We start from the raw sequence: 24,627 nt of genomic DNA, 5'->3' as shown, positions 1-24,627 counted from the left end.
CACCACCATGCCTGGCTAATTTTTGTATTTTTAGTAGAGATTGGGTTTCACCATATTGGCCAGGCTGGTCTCGAACTCCTGACCTCAGGTGATCCACCTGCCTTGGCCTCCCAGAGTGCCAGGATTAGAGGTGTGAGCCACCGTGCCTGGCCCACTGTGCTGTGTATTTAATCTACTTATATTAATTTATTCTTTGTGGAAACTGTTTATGTTTGTAAGTAGACATCTTATTCTATGAGATTCAGAAGAGTTAAGCAACTTGCCTTATGTCTTAACTGCTGCTAGTAAGACAGGATTCAAACTCAGCCTCTGATTCTAAAACCTATATTTTTTGCATTTTACTTACTGCCTCACTGTCATTTCAACTGGGTGGCAGTGGGGAACATTGACCTCCCTGGAGCTTATGACTGGTAACCAGGAAGTGTCATTGAAGTAAAGTGAAGCAGAAGATTTAGGGCCACCTTGAACCAGAGCTGTGTTAGTCTGTACAGACCCCTTTTCAGAGTATGAGTGCCACCTGCTGGAAGGTTATGATGAATCTCATGTGTTTATAAAGAGCAGCTTCCAAAAGGCCTGTCGTAGGTGTGAAAGTGTCAACTTTCAAATACTAATTCTTAAATTACAGTTTTAGGAGTATTGGAACATTTTGGAATTAGGCAAATCTCCTATTTGCCATAAAACACCCTACTTCATTTACCTTCAGTTCTTTGGGAAGGGGAAAGAGGTGTTAAGACATTTTAAAAAATGATACTCAGTGCTTTCTAAAATAAAGTCGGTGATACTGTTCTCACTGAGGGGAAAGATTGATGGTCAAATGAATCACACTGTTACTTAAAAGAGATCAAAAAAGAATAGAAAATTGGATTTACTTTGAGATAAGTGAGTAATTGAAGTATAAGAGGATCTTTCCATTCAGAATACCCTTGAAAAAGGAGTCAGGGACCCATGAGGGCATCATAGACTTGGAGAACAGAAAGTGAAAAGGGAAGAAAGATGTATAGATAAAAATACGAATGGATTCTGGAATTTTTAGTCTAGTACAGACTCTCTAAATTGAGTCAGGATCTAGAGAAAGTTTAGAATTCTAACTGTAGATTATTTTACATTTAGGACAGTGAAAAGTGGACACTTTAAAAATAGCTACTTACATGCTTTGAAAGGAGCTCAGATAAAATATTGGCATGTTCATTGAACATTCTTCATTAGGCTCCAGTGGGATCATGTTACTATGCTGTGAGTATCTGGCATGGAAGATGTTATCATATAATATGAGACACAGGAAAATAATGGTCTACTTAATTGCTGTTTAAGTATGATTACACGTATTTGTAGTTGTATGATGTCATGTTGAACAAACATTTGTTAGACAAGAGATTAAAGTCCGTTGGTAAAATCTGATTTTGCCAAGAGATGGGGAAAGTACAAGTATGGCCATCTCCTTCTTTCACTGTGTCCCTTCTCAGATAACCACGTAAAAAGAAGCTGAGGTAGTATGATAGTGTCTTATTTTGGTAGGTGGATTTCTGGAAAGTTCTGTCTTTTGGTGTGTGTATGCATTTGTTTTTAAATTATAAGAGTAATGCTCATTGAAGAAAACTTGTAAAATAGAAAAAATAGAAATATAAATTATGCATAATCTCACACCCAGAAATAACTATTGTTAATGTTTTGGCATATTTCTGTTTGTTTTTTGTTTTTTTGGGACAGAGTCTCACTCTGGTGCCCAGGCTGAAGTGCAGTGGTGCGATCTTGGCTCACTGCAACCTCTGTCTCCCGGGTTCAAGCGATTGTCCTGCCTTAGTCTCTCGAGTAGCTGGGACTACAGGCATGCAGTACCACGCTCGGCTGATTTTTGTATTTTTAGTAGAGACGGGGTTTCATCGTGTTGGCCAGGCCAGTCTTGAACTCCTGATCTCAAGACATCAAGTGATGTGCCTGCTTCGGCCTCCCAGACTGCTGGCATTACAGGTGTGAGCCACCACGCCCAGCCCATTTTCTGTTATTTATATCTCTTTATATTTTATTTTATTTTATTTTATTTTATTTATTTATTTATTTTGAGACAGAGTCTCACTCTGTTGCCCAGGCTGGAGTGCAGTGGGATGATCTCTGCTCACTGCAACTTCTGCTTCCCAGGTTCAAGTGATTCTCCTGCCTCAGCCTCCTGAGTAGCTGGGATTACAGGCATATACCACCACACGTGGCTAATTTTTGTATTTTTAGTAGAGACGGGGTTTTGCCATGTTGTCCAGGCTGGCCTCGAACTCCTGGCTTCAAGTGATCTGTCCACCTCGGCCTCCCAAAGTGCTGGGATAACAGGTGTGAGCCACTGCACCCAGCCTGTGGTCCTTTTACATTATATCACAACGTTATAGTCTTTCCTCGAGTAATTAAAATATTTTAGTATATATATTTGAGGCTACAATATGTGGCTATTTACCATAATTTACTTATCAGTTTTCTTATTATTGAACATTTAGGTTGTTTACTGTTGTTGTTCATTTGTTTCTTTCAGTAAACAGCAGTAGAAAAGTTAACTTCTTTGTTTTTTTCAGTAAATAGAGGTAGTGAATACACTCTTGTGTGATGTTTATCTAGAGCCTAGCATTTTCTTAGTAAACTGGCCTTGGACATAACTACTAATAAGGTTAATATCTGCTTCACTTGTGTTCCCCTGTGTCCCCTGTTCCTTTGTGTTATTTTCTTTAGGATTTTGTAGCACTTATTGTGCTCACAGCCCTTTCAGGAAACACCCTCATAGCACTCCTTTGCTCTTCGAATTATACACCAGGTTAAAGATCCCATCCTGAGATATTCAGAGCTGTGTTGCTGCTCTTTACCTCAAGCCAGCACTCTTATTCTTCTGGTAGAGTAGGTGCTAATTTAAAGAAGTCTTCCTTTTTAAGCCTAAAGTAAATGGAGCTTGTGGAGGGTTAGCGTCCCTGGAATAATTATTTTAGATATTGTCTATTCAATTTGTTGAAAACAAAATCATTTAAAACACCTTTTGAAAAAGAATAACTTATGAAAGGGTAGCAAAGTTTTATTAGGTTACAGGCCATTACTAGTTATTTTGTGAGTAAGAACCAGTTAAGTTGAGTAGATTTAATTTATTTGACAAATATTTATTGAATGCTTATTATGTGCTAGGTACCATTTTATGCATTGGAGATATAAAGTCAACAAAAACCTTTGCCTTCATGGAGCTTATATGTTAGTGGAGAGAGACAGACAATAAATAACATATAAACAGTTTCATGTCCATTTAATAGCTTCATGTCAGACAATAAACAGCTTCTTGTCAGTTTAAGTGACATATTTCTGTACAATGAGTATTAAATGATTGTTTTCAAAAAAGGTAAAATTATGACTGTTATACAGGTATAAGATGAACACATTTTAATGATTTTATTTAACTTTCTTTTTTAAAAAAAAATTTTTTATGTTTTTAGAGACAGTTTTGCTCTTGTTGCTCAGGCTGGAGTGCAATGGTGTGATCTTGGCTCACTGCAACCTCCGCCTCCCAGGTTCAAGGGATTCTCCTGCCTCGGCCTCCTGAGTAGCTAGGATTATAGGCAACCACCACCACGCCTGGCTAATTTTTGTATTTTAGTAGAGATGGTGTTTCACCATGTTGGCCAGTCTGGTCTCAAACTCCTGACCTCAGGTGATCTGCCCTCTTTGGCCTCCCAAAGTGCTGGGATTACAAGCATGAGCCACTGTACCTGGACTTTTTTTTTTTTTTTTTTTTTTTTAGAGACAGGGTCTCACTCTGTCACCCAGGCTGGAGGGCAGTGGTACGATCATAACTCACTGCAGCCTTGAACTCGTGGGCTCAAGCAGTCCTCGTACCTCAGCCTCCCTAGTAGCTGGGACTACAGGCCTGCACCACCATGCCTGGATAATTTAATTTAATTTATTTTTTTGTAGAGATAGGGCTCTTGCTGTGTGCCCAGACTAGTCTCAAACTCCTGGCCTTGAGTGGTCCTCCTGCCTTGGCCTCCCAAAGTGCTGGAATTACAAGTGTGAGCCACTACATCCAGCTTATTTAACTTTTTGAATGAAGGAACCAAGCTGGTATTATAGCCCGTTCAAAGGAGAAACTTTAAAACAGGTACATGTACAGATCAGGAATATTGAAATGGATATGCAAATTGAGGCAAAACCAGCTTCTTCCACTATTGGGGAGGGAAGTCAGTGAACCTCTACCGGACAGCACAGAATTTGTATGCTTATAGTTGAGAATTATTCTGCATCGTTATCAGTTACGTGTAATGTACAGAGTTGTAAAATAGCTTCTCTAGAATCAGAATCAGGTAACTGAAAGGATGTGCCCCTAACAATGCATTTTTTTCTATTGAATTACAAATAATTTTTCTACCTGAGTTACTAGAAAGCTTTTGATTTTCTACAGTTTCTTTAGAATTGTAGATAAGGGATATAGAGTTATGGTATGTTTGAAAGTGTTAGTACTTGCAGAAAGATAAAGTGCAGAATGGTGGTTACGATTTTAAATAGAAAGGCTAGGGAAGACTCACTGAGGAGGAGATATTTGGGAAAAGAGTTAAAGTAGATGAGGTTTTTGCCTGAATAACTGCAATGATGGAGTTGCTATTAACTGAGGCGAGGGAAGAGCAGTGGGAATAGAGGTACTGGAGGTACTGGAATAGAGGGTAGTGGAGGTAGAGAGCACAACCTCAGTTTTGGCTTTTAGACATTCAAATGGAGCTCTTGAGGCAGCTGGATACACATAGCTGGCGTTCAGGGGAGATGGGTGGACTAGAGGTAAACCTTTGGGAGTTAATGCATATGGGTGACATTTAAAGCCCGCAGACTAGATGAGATCACTTAAAGAGCTCTTTCAATGTGTCAGGCATTGTGCTAGTCCCTAGGAATATAGAAATAAATTTTAAAATGTCTTTCTGGGCTAGTGTGGTGGCTCACACCTGGAATCCTAACATGTTGGGAGGCCGAGGCAGGAGGATCACTTGAAGCCAGAAGCTCAAGACTAGCCTGGACAACAAAGTGATACCCCATTTCTACAAAAAAATTAAAAAATCAGCTGGGCATGGTGGCTCACACCTGTAGTCTCAGCTACTGAAGCTAAGGCAGGAGGATGGCTTGAGCCCAGGAGTTTGAGGCTGCAGTGAGCTATGATCGTGCCACTGTACTCCAGCCTAGGAGACAAAGTGAGATCTTGTCTCAAAATAAATAAGTTAGTAAGTAAAAATTGTATTTGTCTTCAAGAACCTTATGGTCTAATGCAGGAGGAGGGCAGGGGAGAGATGCAAACAGTTAAAACATTGAAAGATACTCTCATATAATTCAGTGAGGCCAAATCTGAGAGTCATAAAACATGTACAGAAGGTAATCAAAGGGTGGTACCTTTTCTAACAGCTGGCTTCTCCACTGACCCATTTACCCTACCATGTTGCCAGTGATACTAGAGAACCTCAATGGTGACACTTCTTCTTCTTCTTCCTTTTTTTTTTTTTTTTTATGTTGAGATGGAGTCTCTCTCTGCTTCCCAGGCTGGAGTGCAGTGGCGCCATCTCGGCTCACTGCAAGCTCCGCCTCCCAGGTTCATGCCATTCTCCTGCCTCAGCCTCCGGAGTAGCTGGGACTACAGGTGCCCACCACCACGCCCAGCTAATTTTTTTTGTATTTTTAATAGAGACGGGGTTTCACCATGTTAGCCAGAATGGTCTTGATCTCCTGACCTCGTGATCCACCCGCCTTGGCCTCCCAAAGTGCTGGGATTACAGGCATGAGCCACCGCGCCCGGCCAATGGTGACACTTCTGCATGGCTTACGAGGCTCCTTTTATATGGTCTTTGCCTCATCTCTTGCTTTGATTCCTTAGACCTGTTCATAGTGACAGATGATCAGTTAAGGATTTTTGAAATATCACTCCTGGCTGCAGAGTGAAAGGTGAATTAGAAGAAGTAACAAAATAGATATAGGTAACATTAGTTTGCTATTTCTTTGCCTCAGTCGGCCTTCATGTTGATATTTAGTGACTTATAGAAACCCATAGGGTAGAAAAAGCATAAGAGGTACACAGAAATAGAAAGTGCATATTGACGCTCTAGAAAATGCAAATTTGGGGATTAGGGAAGAATTTCTAGTAAATGCATGTAGTTGTAAACTTTACACTCTTCCCTCTTACACAGGCAGACTTTAGAGATATTGCAAGTTTGGTTCCAGACCACTGCAGTAAAGCAAATATTGTAATAAAGCAAGTCACTCAAAGTTTTTGGTTTCCCAGTGAAGTCATATTTATTATACTATAGTTTACAGTATAAATATACACTGCTATAAGTGTCCAGTAGCATTATGTATAAAAATGTATATATCTTAATTAAAAAATAAATTATTGCTAAAAGGTGCTAATGATTATCTAAGCCTTCAGTGAGTCATAATCTTTTTGCTGGTGGATGGTCTTGCCTCAGTATTGATGGCTGCTAACTGATTAGAGTGGTGGTTGCTGAAGGCTGGGGTGGCAATTTCTTAAAATAAGACAATAATACAGTTTGCTGCATCAATGAACTCTTCCTTTCTTGAAAGATTTCTCTGTAACATGCAATGCTATTTGATAGCATTTTACCCGTATTAGAACTTCTTTCAAAATTTGAGTCAGTCCTCTCAAACCCTGCCACTACTTTACCAACTAAGTTTATGTAATATTCCAAATTATTTGTTGTTATTTCAGTGGTGTTTACGGCATCTTCACCAGGAGTAGATTCCATCTTAGGAAATCACTTTCTTTGCCCATCCATAAGAAGCAACTCCTTATCCAAACCTGTTTGATCATGAGATGGCAGAAATTCAGTTAATCCTCAAGCTCTACTTCTAATTGTTGTTCTCTTGTTATTGCTACCACATCTCATTTACTTCCTCCACTGATACCTTGAACTCCTCAAAATTATCCATGAGGGTTGGAATCAACTTTTTCCACATTCCTGTTAATGTTGATGCCTTGACCTCCTTGAAGGAATCATGAATGTTTTTAATGGCATCTAGAATGGTGAATCCTCTCTACAAGGTTTTCAATTTACTTTGCCCAGATCCATCCGAGAAATCACAATCTATGGCAGCTATAGCTTCATGAAATGTATTTGTTAAAGAATAAGACTTGGAAGTCAAAATGACTTCTTGATTCACGGGCTGCAGAATGGATGTTGTGTTAGCAAACAGGAAAGCAGCATTAATCTCCTTGTACATCTCAATCAGAGCTTTTGGGTGACCAGGTGCATTGTTAATGAGCAGTAATCTTTTGAAAGGAATCTTTTTTCTAGGTAGTCAGTCCGAATAGTGGGCTTAAAATGTTCGGTAAGCCATGCTGTCAACAGATGCACTGTCATCTAGGCTTTGTTGTTACATTTATGGAGCACAGGTAGAGTAGATTTAGCATAATTCTTTTTTTTTTTTTTTGAGATGGAGTCTCATTCTTGTTGCCCAGGCTGGAGTGCAATGGCACGATCTTGGCTCACCACAACTTCCGCCTCCCAGGTTCAAGTGATTCTCCTGCCTCAGCCTCCTGAGTAGCTGGGATTACAGGCATGTGCCACCACACCCGGATAGTTTTGTATTTTTCGTAGAGGCAGGATTTCTCCATGTTGGTCAGGCTGGTCTCGAACTCCCGACCTCAGGTGATTCACCTGCCTTGGCCTCTCAAAGTGCTGGGATTACAGGCGTGAGCCACTGTACCCGGCCATTTAGCATAATTCTTAAGGGTCCTAGGATTTTCAGAATGGTAAATGAGCATTGGCTTCAACTTCAAATCACCAGTTGCATTAAACCCTAGTAAGATAGTCAGCCTGTCCTTTGAAGCTTTGAAACCAGGCATTGACTTCTCTCTAGCTATGAAAGTCCTACACGGAATCTGTTTCCAATAGAATTCTCTTTTGTCTACATTGAACATCTGTTGTTTAGTGTAGCCATCTTCATCAATGATCTTAGCTAGATCTTTTGGATAACTTGCTGTATCACCTTGCACTTTTATGTTATAGAGGTGACTGCTCTCCTTAAGCCTCATGAACCAACCTCTGTTAGCTTCAACCTTTTCTTCTGCAGCTTCCCCACCTCTCTCAGCCTTCACACATTGAAGAGAATTAGGGCCTTGTTCTGGATTAGGCTTTGTCTTTTTTTTTTTTTTTTTGAGACAGAGTCTCGCTGTGTCGCCCGGGCTGGAGTACATTGGCGTAATCTCAGCTCACTGCAACCTCTGCCTCCTGGGTTCAAGTGATTCTCCTGCCTCAGCCTCTCGAGTAGCTGGCATTACAGGTACCTGCCACTACGCCCAGCTAATTTTTTCTATTTTTAGTAGAGACGGGGTTTCACCATGTTGGTCGGGCTGGTCTTGAACTCCTGACCTCGTGATCCACCTACTTTGGCCTCCCAAAGTGCTGGGATTATAGGCGTGAGCCACCTCGCCCAGCCAGCTTTGTCTTAAGGTAATGTTGCAGCTAGTTTAATCTTCTATCCAGATCACTAAAACTTTCTCCCTATCCACAATAAGGCTGTTTTGCTTTCTTATCTTTGTGTGTTCAGCAGAGTAGAACTTTTAATTTCCTTCAAGAACTTTTTCTTTGCATTCACAACTTGGCTAACCTGGTGCAAGAGGCCTAGCTTTCAGCCTGTTTGAACTTTCAGTGTGCCTTCCTCAGTAAGCTCAATCATTCTAGCTTTTGATTTAAAGCAAGAGATATGTGAGATTCTTCCTTTCACTTGAACAGTTGGAGGCCATTGTAGTTTTATTAGTTGGCCTGATTTCAATATTACTGTTTCTCAGACAATAGAGAGGCCCGAAGAGAGGGAGAAAGATGGGGGAACAGCTGGTGGGTGAGGCAATCAGAATACACACAACATTTATAGATTAAGTTTGCCATCTTATGTGGGTGCAATTTGTGATGCTTCAAAACAATTACAATAGTAACATGAAAGATCACTGATCACTGTAACAGATATAATACTGAAAAAGTTTTAAATGTTGTAAGAATTACCAAAATGTGACACAGAGACATTAAGTGAGCTTCATGCTGTTGGAAAAATGGTGCCAGTAGACTTGGTTGATGCAGGGTTGCCACAAACCTTCTACTTGGGAAAAACACAGTATCTGTGAAGCAACGAAGTAACTATCTGTATGACATATGGAAAGGAGACCTAGGCCAGGCACAGTGGTTTACACCTTGTAATCCCAGCACTTTGGGAGGCTGAAGTGGGAGGATTGCTTAAGGCCAGGAGTTCGAGACCAGCCTGGACAACATAGTGAGACTCTATCTCTACAAAAAAAGTTTTTTTTTTTACAAAAATGACCTATATGGTGGTTCCTCAAAAAATTAAACATAGAATTACCATAGGATCTAGCAATTTCACTTCTGGGTATATATACAAAGGAATTGAAAGTGGGGATTCAAATAGTTATTTATACATCAATATATAGAGAACATTATTCATAATAACCAAAAGGTAGAAACACCCTAAATGTCTATTGAGGGGCAAATGGACAAACGAAATGTGGTCTATACATACGATGTAATAGTATTCAGCTTTAAATAGGAATGAAATTCTCATACATGCTACAACACAAATGAACCCTGAAGACATTATATTGTGTGAAAAAAAGGCAGACACAAATGGGCAGACACCGTATGGTTCCACTTATATGAGCTACATACCAAGAACAGTCAAATTCATAGAGACATAAATTAGATAATGGTTATCAGGAGCTGGGGGTAGGGGGCAACCTGGAGATATTATTTAATGGTATAGATTTTCATTTTGGGATGAAAAAGTTCTGGAAATACACAGTGATGATGGTTGTACTTAATCCCATTGAACTAGTATAAGTAGTGGGATTAAGTAAATATACTAAGTATATCTAGTATACTTAAAAATGGTTGAAATGGTAAATTTTACATTATGTATATATTTTACCACATTAAAAGAGGTGATCTAGAAATACCATGCTACTGTAAAAAAGAACAAGAAATATTATTTTTATTTTTTTCTTTAAAAAAATTTTTCTTTTATGCCAAATCACTTCTCACCTGAAGGAAGTATTTCTAATATTGATATTGTCCTAATATTAAGAGATTTCCAAGATAGAGTAAGGGTAAAAAAACAAACAAAGTGCAGAGCAGTGTGTATATTATGCTATCTTTTGTGTAAACAATGGAGGATAAAATATATATTCATATTTGTTTTTATTTGCATTAAGAAACATTGCAAGGAAAATAAGCAATTAATAAAAGTTGTTACCTCCAGGGAAGCAAGAGGAGTGGTAGTGAGACATTTCAATATATATCCTTGTATATACTTTGATTTTTGAACCATATGAATGTATTATCTAGTCAAAACAATTTTTTTAACACAGGACTTAAAATGAATTTATTCTAGTGGGATCAACAATTGGAAGTCACAGAAAATGTAGTTTTTTAGAAGTGTTGATTAAATATTGCTACTGTGACAACCACTTTCCCAGGCAAGCGAGGTCCAGGAATCAGGGATCTGTGCCAGCGTTGGGTGTTTCAAGAGCCTGGTTTAGATGCGGAAGTGGAGTTCTACTTTCCCATCTACTTCAGGCTGCAAAGAGAACATATTTTGCATAGGTAATAAAGGCAAACTCTCTACGTTCATCAATATCAAGGAGTCAGAAAGAAGGAGACAGTCATTGTGCCTGGGGTGAAGTCTCTTGCCACAGTGTAAGTGCTTCAAGGCTGGCCATAGCAATGGGGTCATTAAAAACAGGGTTTGCCAGAGCCAGAGACCCTGAAGTGTTCAAAATGGCAAACTCTCTAGATTTTGGGAGGCCAAGGTGGGCAGATCACTTGAGGTCAGCAGTTTGAGACCAGCCTGGCCAACATGGTAAAACCCTATCTCTACTAAAAATACAAAAATTAGCCGGGCATGGTGGTGCGCACCTGTAATCCCAGCTACTCAGGAGGTTGAGGCAGGAGAATTGCTTGAACCTTGGAGGCGGAGGTTGCAGTGAGCTGAGACTGTGCCATTGCATTCCAGCCTGGGCAACAGAGCAAGACACTATCTAAAAAAAAAAAGTTACTGAAGTTATTAGAATGGGTAAGCAGTTTATTTTTCTCTGCCTCATTGATCTGTTTATATGTCTGTCTTCCTTACCACATTGTGGGAATTGAAGACATGAACTTTAGCTGTAGTGGAAAAAGCATGGACTTTGCAATCAGGCAGATCTATTTAAGTCCAAACCCCTTCTCTTTCTAGCTATTTGACTTTGGTCATGTTATTTTTATCACACTGAGCCTTGGGTTCTGTGTGCATCATAAAATTGTTCTAAAGATTAAGTGAGAGAAAAACATTTGTATATAATCATCTTGCACATATAAAATATTCAAGGGAAGTTTTGTCTTTCCCTTTTTGCATCTTTCACAGAGCTTTACATTTAAAAGGTATTCAAAATATTTATTAAATTGAATATGTTTCTCTTTACCTGTGAAATCTGAACCCTGTTTAAGGACAGCCTGAGGCAGGCATATTTCTAAGGCTTTTACCTTGAGCAATAATGTCATTGTTGCTAAATATTTTATCAAGCAGCTGTCTGTTATGCGCAAAGTGCTGTTTCTGCTTGCTGCTCTGGTCTGTCTTTCCTACATATTGTCAGAGTCCAGCTTAAAGCTTTTACTTTGTGAAGTCCTATTTCTTTTTTTCTGTTTACAGGACCTGTTCTCAACTTCAGTTTTTATAAGTGGGCATGACAGTCATTCCCTTATACTCACTACTCTTCAAAAAAAAAAAACCCTCAACCACATACTCTAGGGATGGATAAGTACAGGGATTGTTAAATATCTTTCCTTGTTTTGTCGCCTGTTTCTTGAGCACCAATACAGTGCTAGGGTAGATATAAGCAGTATTAATACATGATTCCTGCCTCCCAAGGAACAGTTTCTTTAGTAAAAAAGATATGCATGTACAAAAATGTAATTAATTATTTAATTATATGATATTACTTTTGTTTGCTGTTTTACATTTTACCATTTAAAATCCTATTTTTAAAAACACATTCCTGCTTGCAGTCTCTGACAAGAAAGAAAGTAAACAAAACAAAACAGATATACCTAAGCACATAGAGAAAAAGGATTGGAAAGATATGCACCAAGATGTTGACAGAGCTTATCTCTGAATGCCGGTATTTTGGGTGGTATTTTTTTCTTTCATTTTGCTTACCTGGATTCTCTAGATTTTCAGAAATTTCATTTTGAAGTTATAAGACATTCATCATTTCCCCCTCCTTGCTAACACAACAGTGACCCCTCTCTTTCTTTTGCATTCAGCTTTTGCGAGAATTGAAGCACCCTAATGTGATTGCATTGCAGAAGGTGTTCCTTTCTCACAGTGACAGGAAGGTGTGGCTGCTGTTTGATTATGCAGAGCATGACTTGTGGGTAAGTATAATCTCACTGTATTTCTAGGATTATTTTATATAGGTATGGAGCATATTTATATAAAATACATATTGTTAATGCACAGAAAGGAAAGCTTGCTCTGTTAGCCATATTTCAAAGTCAATATAAACATAAATGTTGATTTTGAAGAATTTAAGCAATAAACTCACATTTTACTGAGAAGATAGTATTTGTAATATTTAGAAATTTTACTTCAGAAAGATTTTAATGAATGGGAGACTATACTTTTTTTGGCCCGGGGGAGACGAACGGGGAAGGGAGTTTTGCTCTTGTTGCCCAGGCTGGAGTGCAGTGGCACAATCTTGGCTCACCGCAACCTCTGCCTCCCAGGTTCAAGCGATTCTCCTGCCTCAGCCTCTTTAGTAGCTGGGATTATAGGCATGCACCACCATGCCTGGCTAATTTTGTATTTTTAGTAGAGACGGGGTTTCTCCATGTTGGTCAGGCTGGTCTCGAACTCCCAACCTCAGGTAATCTGCTCACCTCGGCCTCCCAAAGTGCTGGGATTACAGGCGTGAGCCACCATGCCTGGCGGGAGACTATACTTTTATGCAAGTAATTAATGGCAATTTACTAATATGTATAGTGAAGATTGCTTTAAGGATGTTTTTATCAACGTATGAAAGAAGCAAAAAATTCTAATTCCTGTCTTTTCAAATTAGGAATCAGAACATTTAAACACTTTATCTGAGGAACTGCTAAAAGTAACAAACTTCAAATCTGGCACTAAGTTAAAATTATGGATAATTAATTTAGCACCACTATGCCTGGCTAATTTTTCAAAAATGTTTTATAGAGACAAGGTCTTGCCATCTTGCACAAGCTGGTCTTGAACTCCTGGGCTCAAATGATTTTCCTACTTTGGCCTCTCAAACTGTTGAGATTATAGGCATGAGCCATCACATCCAGCCTTTTTTGTTTGTTTGTTTGTTTGTTTGAGACAGGGTCTCGCTCTATCACCCAGGCTGGAGTGCAATGGCACAGTTATGGTTCACTGCAGCTTTGACCTCCTGGGCTCAAGCGATCCTCCTGCCTCAGCCTTCCACGTAGCTGGGACCACAGGTGCATGACCACACCTGACTAATAAATTTTGATTTAATATAATGTGGTTTGTCATCTATATAAGTTATAAATCTGTTGAGGAATAACTATAACAGACTCAGGTCTTAAAGAAACTTTCGGAGTGTATGCTATTATAGCAGATATGGACAAGAATTTCCAGTGTGGTTTTTTTTTTTTCAATTCTTTTCATGGATATTCACAGACATTGTATTTTCTCCATTTTTCTATATTCCCCTATATGTCAACCAAGGCTTACTTGACAGTGTATGTACTTTACTTTGAACATCAGTGGGGTGATGAAAGAAGATGATGTAGTACATTGGAATAGTCAGATCCTGTAGAACTGTACTGTCCAATACCATATTTCAAAATAAATATAATCATAAATGTTGATTTTAAAGAACTTAAGCAATAAACTGACATTTTACTGAGAAGATAGTATTTGTAATATTTAGAAAATTCACTTCAGAAGTATCTGAAGTGCACACATTGATTTTACCTGTTTCTTTTTTTTTTGAAACGGAGTTTCACTTTTGTTGTCCAGGCTGGAGTGCAGTGATGCAATCTCAGCTCACTGCAACCTCCGCCTTCTGGGTTCAAGTGATTCTCCTGCCTCAGCCTCCTGTGTAGCTGGGATTACAGGCATACACCACTACGCCCAGCTAATTTTGTATTTTTAGTAGAGACGGGGTTTCACCGTGTTGGTCAGGCTGGCCTTGAACTCCTCACCTCAGGTGATCCACCTGCCTCGGCCTCCCAAAGTGCTGGGATTACAGGTGTGAGCCACCACACCCAGCCTCTTTTTTAATGTAGCTGTTAAAAAGTGGAAAGTTATACATGTGGCTCCCAGTATATTTCTACTGGAAATCACTGCTATAGTATAAACTCTATTTTTCTATTATTTCTTAAAATCAAATCAATGTTATTACTGAACAGTTTATAAAAATAAAAAAGCTGTATAAATAGCTTAATAATTTTACATACCATTTGGTCATCTTAAAGTTACTGGAGCGCTATTGACAATTTCATCAGTATTGTTTGCATAGGATTTTGATGGTCCTCAGTGTCCATTTTATGTTTTGGACAGAGGCAGGGGTGGGGTAGGGATGGAGGTGGAGGTGGGAGCACTGCGGGGGCAGGTAGCATTTTTTCCCTTTCAGTACAATGTTTTTATAACCCACATTATAACGTGGATATAAAAATTTGAATATGGTGACCCAGTTGTATTTATTTCAATGGGATCGAATTTCCTATTTTTTCTCTCTCTTCCTTTTTAGCAATTTCATATTTAACATTAACTCCCAGGAATATATTCTAATTTATTCTGTGCCAAAGATGAAACTTTTCCAATAATTCAAATATACACCTGATCAGTGATGTTACCCAAGTGTACTAAGTGCTAACTTTTTATAGAAAGTGAAGATTTACAGTTTTTCTTTCTTTTTTAAATCTTTCATTCTGTCAGTAGAGAATATAATACTCTTCTTCGGCAGCTGTTTCAATATCAGTCCTTTTTACCTTTTGGTCCTATTTAATGAAAATCTTAATGGTTTCAGTAAATTTAGTCATTATAACCCCTCATTAACATGGTCACAGTCACCCTCAAAATAGATTGTTTTGGTTGAACTTATTACTCAAATTATTTTTCTTTGTGTCATTATTGGCCTTTAATAAGTAATTTTAAAATATAGAGCATTTGTTACAGCATTGATTGTGTTTTATTGGCATAGATATTAGCAAAGACTATATTATTATGTTTTTTTTAATTTTTAGCATATTATTAAGTTTCACCGTGCATCAAAAGCAAATAAAAAGCCCATGCAGTTGCCAAGATCTATGGTTAAATCCTTACTTTACCAGATTCTTGATGGTATCCATTACCTCCATGCAAATTGGGTGCTTCACAGAGACTTGGTAAGTATTTTTCTTTTAAATTCATCAATATGTTTTTCCCTACTCTTTTAAAAAATATATTTTCTTCTTGGTACCATTATAATAAAACATTAATTATAGAAAAACTTGAAAATATACATAAGCAAAAAAGAAGATAAAAATCACCCATAAACCTATAATAAAAAGATTAACACTATTTAACATTTGGTGGGTATCATTCCATTATATTTATGCATAGCTGTAAAATATCAGTGTGATTTTGAACAAATGATTACTGTACAATTTTAATGGAGTAGTCACATGTGAAGCATGCACATTTCAATCCAATTTGTTCTTCATATTATTGCTCATCATTAGTAAAAACGTAATTAATACTGAGTTCTCATTTTTCTTTCCCTTAAGATCTAAACTGAAATAATGACATTGCATCTAGTAAAAAGAATGTTATCAACATTAATAAACAAATGAATAAATAAATCTAACAGGTGGTATATACTTATTAGGCAAATTAGCTGCGAGTTAGTGTTTGATTTTACTTTTTTTTATTCAGTATACATGTAACCATTATTTACTGATATCAAATTATATTGCTAGGTATTCATCTTCACATTGTTGTTATTTTAGTTTATGTTGATGCAAGTTTCTTTTGTTTGTTCTTAAGAAGATATGGTTATGGAATGGCTGTAATCCTCATTTTCTCCTCAGTTTATGTTGGAGGTTTTATTTTGGCCCCTCAACGTGATTTCATGATCTTTTGTTTCTTAGGCTTTTGAGAATTCTGGGGATATGGTAGGGATACATCTAGGTAAATTCCATTTTATTAACTGATGAGCAGTGTTTATTGACGAAAGGATCTAGTTAGTATCCGTTGGAACCTTGTCAGTCAGGGCTACTCATCTGACTTGACCATTCTTGCTGTGATATTGTATAAATTGGGGTTAAATGATAGTGACCACAAAAGATGCATTTACCATATTAATGGAAGCATTTCTCCTTATAATTTTTTTTTTTTTTTTTTGAGACAGACTCTCTCTCTGTCGCCCAGGCTGGAGTGCAGTGGCGCCATCTCGGCTCACTGCAACCTCCGCCTCCTGGGTTCAAGCAATTCTCTGCCTCAGTCTCCCGATTAACTGGGATTACAGGCACCCACCACTATGCTGGGCTAATTTTTTTTTTTTTTTGTATTTTTTAGTAGAGACGGGGTTTCACCATCTTGGCCAGGCTGGTCTTGAACTCCTGACCTCGTGATCCACCCTCCTCAGCCTCCCAGAGTGCTGGGATTACACGTGTGAGCCACCGTGCCCAGCCTCTCATAATTTTTAACTGTAAGATTCTTTGAGACTTCCATGTGTCCACTTTACTATTAGCTCTGAATCAGCATGTTTTAAAATGATTATTGGGCTGGGTGTGGTGGCTCATGCCTGTAGTCCCAGCACTTTGGAAGGCCGAGGTGGGTGGATCACTTGAGCTCAGGACTTCGAGACCGGCCTGGGCAACATGGCAAAACCCCGTCTCTAACAAAAAATAGAAAAATTAGCTGGGCGTGGTGTGCTCCTGTGGTCCTCGCTGTTTGGAAGGCTGAGGTGGGAGGATGGCTTGAGCCTGGGAGGTGGAGGTTGCAGTGAGCTGAGATCACTGCAAACTCTGCCTGGGCAACTGAGCCAGGCCGTATCTCAAAACAAACAAACAAAAAGATTATTGGGTACATGATGTTCTAGATCATGAGAAGAACTCCTTCATAAATGGACTTTTAGATTTTAATCTGCCTTGCACTTAATGAAACTTATGCAGGTTATATTTTTGAGGTTATGTTCATGTTTGAATCATTGATCAGAATCTTTTATTGAAGATTAATTTATCTGAGCTCCTCTCTCTTTTTCATAAAATTCTATATTTTGTTCTAAACAGCATAGCTTAACATATTTTATTCATGATATTGTCACCTGAATGTCCACTGATACCAAAATTTAGTATGCCCAGGACTCAGTTTCCTCCCATTCGGATTTGCTGCTGCTTTAGTGTCCTCTCTTTTGGTTATGGCACCACCCTCTTCCTAGCCTAGAAATTTATTTTACCTCTTTGCAGAACCTTCTTTGCACTCCACATTCAGAACTTGTCAAGTTCTTTCAGTGTTGTCTCTAAAATATGCCTTGCACTCATCTATTTTCATCTCTAGTCCTCCTTCCTAGTTCAGGCTTTTATTACCTCTTTCTTGCATTGTGATACTAGCCTCTATACTTGTCTGTTGTCAACAATCTGTTTCCCTTCCAATCCACTTTCGACCTTCTGACTAATTACTCAGCTCCTGCTCAAGAACTTTGAAATAGTTCCTCATTGCTTACAGACTAAAACTCTACTTCCTTATTTGGCTTTCAGAGTTTTACCAATTATAACTTTAACTGCCTTTAAAATTTTTCTCTATCCCTGTCATCTTTCATGTATACTTTACTACTGAACTATTGAGTGTTCCCTGTCTCCTCCTGGGATTTCCTGCCTTAATGGCCTTTATTTCCCCTATCTTAAAACCCCTTATCCCTGTCTCAACATATTCAAATACTATCTGTCTTTCAGGGCCCAACACAAATGTTAATTAAAACTTACCCTCATATCCATGTCTACTTGGAACCAATCTCTTCTTGTTGTTGGTTCCTGTTGTACTGCGTCTTTACTTCTCTTACGGCATTTTTCTATTAGTATTATAGCAGTTTTAGAGATCTCTTAGAACATCTCGTAGCCTGTGAACTTCTTGAGAGAGCAAGATCTATGTCTGACTCTTTTTGTACACTACTGCCCCTGTACACAATAGGTGTTGAGGAAGTATTTCCTCAGTGAATGAGTATCAGGGAGAATAGTACTGACATTTTGGGGATCAGGCATTTGAATACACTATCCTCAATGAACATTTTTTGTTTACTTGTATGTGTAAAGCACAGAGGGATGGGAACAACACAAATATGACCGTGTCAAACACCTTCTTCTCAAGGAGCCTTGAAGAAATATGACATACACACAAACAATTATACTATAAGATAGATGAGAGAGAATGTGATTGTAGCTACATGAGAAGTACAGACTGAATCTATGCAAGGCCAGAAGAGCTTCTGAGTAGGGGATAAAGGTAAGTTTGAAAGAGCAGGTTGCATTTGAGCTGGACTTTGAAGGATGACTAGAATTTAAATAGAGACTTGGGTGATGAGGGTAACCTAAGGGAGTTTTAGATGTAAAACTTCTGAGGTAAAGAAGCACTTGGATTATCTCAGAAAGGATGTGCAGTTCTGGTTGACTCAAATATGGATAAGCTGAATTGCAGTAATGTGAGGTCGTGCTCAGAAGATATGGGTTGGAGCCTACTAGAGTTAGAGAGTTTTTGGGGTCTTTTTGTTTGTTTAAGTACTGACAGTTTGTGAGCAACAGAATGATTTTTTCCCCCACTAGAAAAGCCACCACTGATTATTATTACCTCATCAATGACATGAACACAATGTTGAAAATGCATTCTGAATATGGTTCTTACGTAGTATAGCACTGGTTTATATTTTACCCACACATTTACTGAATGCCTCCAACTCCTCAAGTGAGTAACTCTAATAAGATTTGAAATTTTGAACTGACTGGGCATGGTGGCTCATGCTTGTAATTTCAGCATGTTCGGAGGCCAAGGCAGGAGGATCACTTGAGCCCAGGAGTTCAAGAGTAGCCTGAGCAACATAGTGAGACCCCATCGCTACAAAAAATAAAAAATTAACTGGGTGTGGCGGTGCATACCTGTAGTTTCAGCTACTGAGGAGGCTGAAGTGGGAGGACTGCTTTAGCCCAGGAGGTCAAGGCTGCAGTGAGCCGCGATTGTGCCACTGTGCTCCACTCCAGCCTTGGGCAACAAATTGAGACCCTGTCTGAAGAAAAAGAAAAAGAAACTTTGAACCAACAGGAATCTCGTCTGTGATAGCCTCTTCAATTCTTGATTCACTAATCTTGAGTCCTGATATCTGTGCCATATTGTCATGGTTTTGCCAAAGTACTTTCAGGAGTAGATTTAAACTGTATGCTTGCTTTATAAATACATTCTGTAGTAGATACAGAAATATAAAGTATATGAAATATGAATATGGTCTTAAAAAGAGGATGATGGAGACATTTGAAAAATCATGTTTTGTGAGCTTAAGAGTTGCTGTTGTAGTCAATGACTAGTTTTGTTTTTCTTAATGCTTCATTTTCTATTGCTGTAAGAAATTTGGCTTGACACTATTTGATAGTCACAACTGAGTGCTCACCATCTCTAAATTTCATTTGATGTGAGAAACCTGGAAAATCCGTATAATTAAATGTGTTAGAGTAAATATAAATTTACAGTATAATATAAAAAATTTAAAGTAAATAAAAGCCAGTGTTTTGGACATCACACACAGAGGCATTACGTCATCATAAAGGTTGGTGTTTTTCATTATGATTGATTTTATATCTGAATCAATATTTTAATTATGTCATTCGAATCCTAGAATTTAATACAGAAATAGAGAATGTAAATAAAGTCACCAAAAATAACTTAAAATGAAGAATTGCTTTAAAAGGAAAGGAGAAAGAGAGCTAAATATGTTCATCTTGGCTGAGAGACAGTGAAGTAGAGGCATAAGTCTATAAATATTTGGAACTTGTAAACACCAAGGGAGAAAAGATGTATTTTAATTTTATAGCAGGATATAGCTAAGAGTAAGAAAATGAAATATAGGATGACTCATTTTTATGGGATTACTATTTTGGTAGATTGGAAGAATGACAAGATATAGTTTATCTCTTTTTCAAAATTATGAGCTTCTTGAGAGCAAGGTTCATATCTCAATAATTTTTGTAGTCCCAGCATTGGCATATTGTTTGTGCTCATAAGTTATTTGAATTGAATTTCAGCAAGGCATCTGGCAATTTCACATTATTCTTTAGCAATGATAGAGAAATGCCAGCTAAATGATAATATTATTACGTGGATTTATGACTCCTTCATTTCAGAATCTTGCTACTAGATCGGTGATATAAACTGAACTATCAGTTAGACTATTTCTTTTTCATTATCATATCCCAGAACCCAGTACACAATAAGCACGAAGTCTTTATTGCATGAAGGATTTGAATGAATGCTTTAGGGTCCCAACCTTAGGTCTGTCTTTTAAAAAATATGTGTGGAGGCCAGGTGCGGTGGCTCATGCATGTAATCCCAGCACTTCAGGAGGCCAAGGCGGGTGGATCACCTGAGGTCAGGAGTTTGAGACCAGCCTGGACAATATGGTGAAACCCCGTCTCTACTAAAAATACAAAAATTAGCTGGGTGTGGTGGCACATGCCTGTAATCTCAGCTACTCGGGAGGCTGAGGCAGGAGAATCGCTTGAACCTGGGAGGCAGAGATTGCAGTGAGCCGAGATCATGCCACTGCACTCCAGCCTAGGCAATAGAGCGAGACTCAGTCCCCCCCGCCAAAAAAATAAAAATACAAATAAATAAATAAAATGTGTGGAGTTTCCATCCCAAAGCTCTTTTCACATTAGTGGGTGAATTTTGCAGTCTTTTGAAGTCTGTGGGCACAAATAAGTATATGATCTGCAAACATGGTACAGTATATCAAAATTTTGTGAGATCCAGTTGAGAGAGAAAATAATTTTGTATCCAGGAATCTTTTGGCTTTTATTGTTAATTAACAGCTATTAAAATGTCTAGTAGCTGTTACTTCTGTCACAGAACTAAAAACTTATTCTATTAGAGGTCTATCAGAATGAAGTAACAAAAAACCTTGCCAATACTTTGAGTCAGATATGATTTCTTCATTTGATTAAAGGAACTGATGCAAACTGGGTAGGGTGGCACATACCTGTAGTCCCAGCTACTCCAAAGGCTGAGGTGGGAAGATTGCTTGAGGCCAGTGGTACAAGGCTGTAGTGCGCTGTTTGTATCTGTGAATAGCCACTATACACCTGTCTGGCAACATAGTGAGACACCATCTCTAAATAAATAAATAAAATAAAATAAAAAAGAAATGTTGCAATAGATATTCTAGTTGCAGAGGAAAGTACAGATATTCCCCAATTTTTCATAGAATTACATCTCATTAGAACCATCATAAGTTGAAAATACTATAAGGCAAAAGTATGTTTTTAACTTCTAGTATCTTCAACATACAATGGGCCTATCCAGAAGTAACCTCTTTGTAAGTTAAGGAGCTTACTGAATGTGTATTGCTTTTGCACCATCCTAAAGTCGAAAGATCAATACATTGATCCATTGTAAGTTCAGTGATTTTCAGGATTCAAAATATGTTTCCTAATTTTCCCCATTGAAAGTTGGGAACCATCTATATATTATATGACTTTGGATATTTTTTCATACTTATTAGAAGCAAGTTATTAGGTATAGTCCACACTCGAGAGGAGTTTACACAATAGTGTGTATACCAGGAGGTGGGAAAGATTGGAAACTATGTCTGAAGCTACCTATTGATAGGGACAGGAGGCAGGGAAATTCTGGGCAGAAGAGGGTGGGTCCCTGGTGAAGTTCCTACCCTCAAGCCTAAAGGCCTGATACTGTGGCCCAAAGTGAGAACTTACATCCCTGTTTTCCCACTTGAATGTTGCCTTTTCCAAAACCACCCATGACTTGCCGTGCTCCCCATCCTGTGCCCATGAAAACCTCAGGCTCAGCCGGCAGAGAGGAGAAGCAGCTGGAGGTTGGAGACTGGTTGCATTTTGGAGATAAGCAGCTTGACTTCAGAAGGACAGCTTGATGGTGTAGCTTTGGAGAAGAGTCTAGTTGGAGATGGCTGGACTTTGGGGGAAGATTAGCTTCCGGCTCCATCCCCTTTTCAGCTCCCCTTCCTGCTGAGAGCCACTTTTATTGGCAATCAAATCCCCTACATTTACCATCTTCAGTTTGCCCAGGCAACCTCATTCCTCCTGGATGCTGGACAAGAACTCGGGTGCCACGAGTGCAGGTGCAAAAGGCTGTCACACCAACCCTCCACTGAGCTGTTAACACTTAAGCTGTCTACAGATGGCAAAGCTAAAAGGGCACTGTACCATTCCTTCTGTGGCTTAAGGGGTCATGGGGACACCCCTTAGACACTGCCATGGGCCCCGCACAGAGTTTTGCTCCTGCTGGCACCCAAAAGTACTCACCCCGGCTCCTGTACCCACTCACCTGCATGCTTCCTCTCCTGAGAGCAGGTCGAGTGAGTGGAGTTTGCCCCTGCTGGCACCCGTGCACTCCAGTTCCAGCCTGCGAAGGGGTCAGGGAAATATCCTGTTTCACTATCAGCGTTGAGGAAGGTTTTAAATGATATTTGGGGCTAGCTGTGATGGCACATGCCTGCAGTCCCAGCTACTCAAGAGGATAAGGTGGGAAGATACCTTGCGCCCAGGAGTTCCAGTCCAATTTGCATAACATAGACCCTGTCTCTAAAAAACAAAACAGAGCAAAAATTAAATGATACCTGGATCCTGTTATTGTCATTTTTTATTTAGTGGAAATGCAATGAAGAAAATGCAAAAAGTCCCCACCTTTCATATATAATTTTTTCATGTGTAAAAGTTACATGGATGGTATGATCTAGCGGCGGTTCTGGTTGGAAAGAGCTAAAAAATAGTTATGATGTACTAGTTATCTCTTCCCTTTTAGAAACATTGTTCAGTGATTTTCAGAATTCAAAATACGTTTCCTAATTTTCCCCTCCTCTCCTCTCCCCGTCTCTTCTTCCCCTCCCTGCTGTCGAACCACAGATTTAATCCACTTAAGTTCAGAGGATATATTCAATTGAGGTCCAGAATTTATCACTTTGAACGTACCTAGACATTTCCATCTTTTTATGCAGTCTGAGGCCTGTGCTTATCACTAGTATTAGTACTTTCCTATTTCTATATTCTACTCTTTTGTGTAAAGCAGAGGCAAAAATTTGAAGAAAATTTTAAATAATGGCAAAACATTGTTTTCCAAGGCTGGTATTTCTGCTGAATTGTAACAGCTAGCCAAGAGGCATTGAAAGGACACTATGCAGAAACATGAAAAAGACCTTTAGCTGAAGAGAGTGAAGATATCTCTGTATGAAAGTCTAACACTATGTATGCAAAAGTTAAAGACCACCCTCTGTTTTCACTCAGCTGTAAGAAAAATGCTGTACTGTTCATCTTTCTGAACATTTGATTAAAATAAGTGCTTAGAAATCTCTGCATGCAGCATAGCTTCTCTTCATAAGTCATCTGACAAGGAGATACAGCAGGTCTTTAATTTTGTCTCTGCTAAATAGGGCCTGATAAGGCAAAACCCTTAAAATCTTACTGTAACCATTATGCCAGCATTTTGCAGGCATTTAATATCGTTCCCTAGAGTTTTAGCCTTACTTAGTCCTTAAGATATAGAAACTTTGAGAACCTACACTTTAAAAAATTATTTCTAAGATTTTGATCCTTAAGCCTTAGTTTACTCATCTGTAAAATGGGGAATACTGAGAAGTAATTTATATGGTTGTTGACCCTCAGTTCCACCAAAGTTCCTGAATGTAGCTCCAGAGTTGCTGAATATCTCATTTTCTCTCTGCAGAAGCTTCTGTACATTCTTTCTTGATCCTGCCAGTAATCCAAAGATGCCCTCTCTTTAACCTCTTTTTCCCCCCAGAATGCCTGTCGTCTCATACTCTTCCTAGCCCCTTCAGCTTTACAAAGCAGAGATCTAGTGTAAGTATGTGAAATATGCCTCCTGGTGTTAAAACAAAAAAAGTAGGCTGTGTTTTATCCTGTTTATATTTAAATATTACAAATATTTTTGCCAAGTCTTCATATTTAAAATATGGAAGTTTTTAAAAAGCTTGGTTAAATGAGATCACAATTAGCAACTGCTTCAAATGTACTTTTCATTCTTCCTTCTTGAATGATACATTACTAAGGGAGGTTTGGAGGTAGCAATTCCATGCTAGTCAAATGACTTAATTATTTGTTATTTTTATTTGATTTATCAGTTAACATTCTACTTAAAGAGGATTATGACAAGAAGTAGTATTTCTTTTAATATGACTTAATCATTCTGATTTCTTTTAAAATGCATAGTTAGCAATCAAAAAGCAAAGTATGGCCTGGATATCTTCTGACCTGCTATTTTAGGTGATTTTGGACAATTGCAAATCTTGTCATGCTGAAGAATCATACTAGTGTTCCTGCCAGTGACCTCTGGTTCCTAAGAAGTTCCTTAAAGCTGAGTCCTTGA

General features: G+C 38.6%; 1 protein-coding gene across 10 annotated transcripts in view; it reads left to right on the top strand.

Annotated features, from left to right (window-relative positions):
• The window catches only part of CDK19 (cyclin dependent kinase 19), a 206,037-nt gene that overhangs the window by 133,220 nt on the left and 48,190 nt on the right, over positions 1-24,627 (top strand). For 9 of the 10 annotated variants that reach the window (XM_055114056.2, XM_055114060.3, XM_055114059.2 and 6 more), the window contains 2 exons: positions 12,309-12,419; positions 15,276-15,416. The exons of the other annotated variant lie outside the window; for it this stretch is intronic. In XM_055114056.2, coding sequence (XP_054970031.1) covers positions 12,309-12,419; positions 15,276-15,416 — 252 coding nt within the window. The remainder of the gene's footprint in view (positions 1-12,308; positions 12,420-15,275; positions 15,417-24,627) is intronic. 10 annotated transcript variants of the gene reach the window in all.

The sequence above is a fragment of the Pan paniscus genome, chromosome 5 (genome assembly GCF_029289425.2).
Source record: "Pan paniscus chromosome 5, NHGRI_mPanPan1-v2.0_pri, whole genome shotgun sequence".
Taxonomy (NCBI): domain Eukaryota; kingdom Metazoa; phylum Chordata; class Mammalia; order Primates; family Hominidae; genus Pan; species Pan paniscus.
Note: the sequence above shows the minus strand (reverse complement) of the source record. Positions and strands in the feature narration are given on the sequence as shown.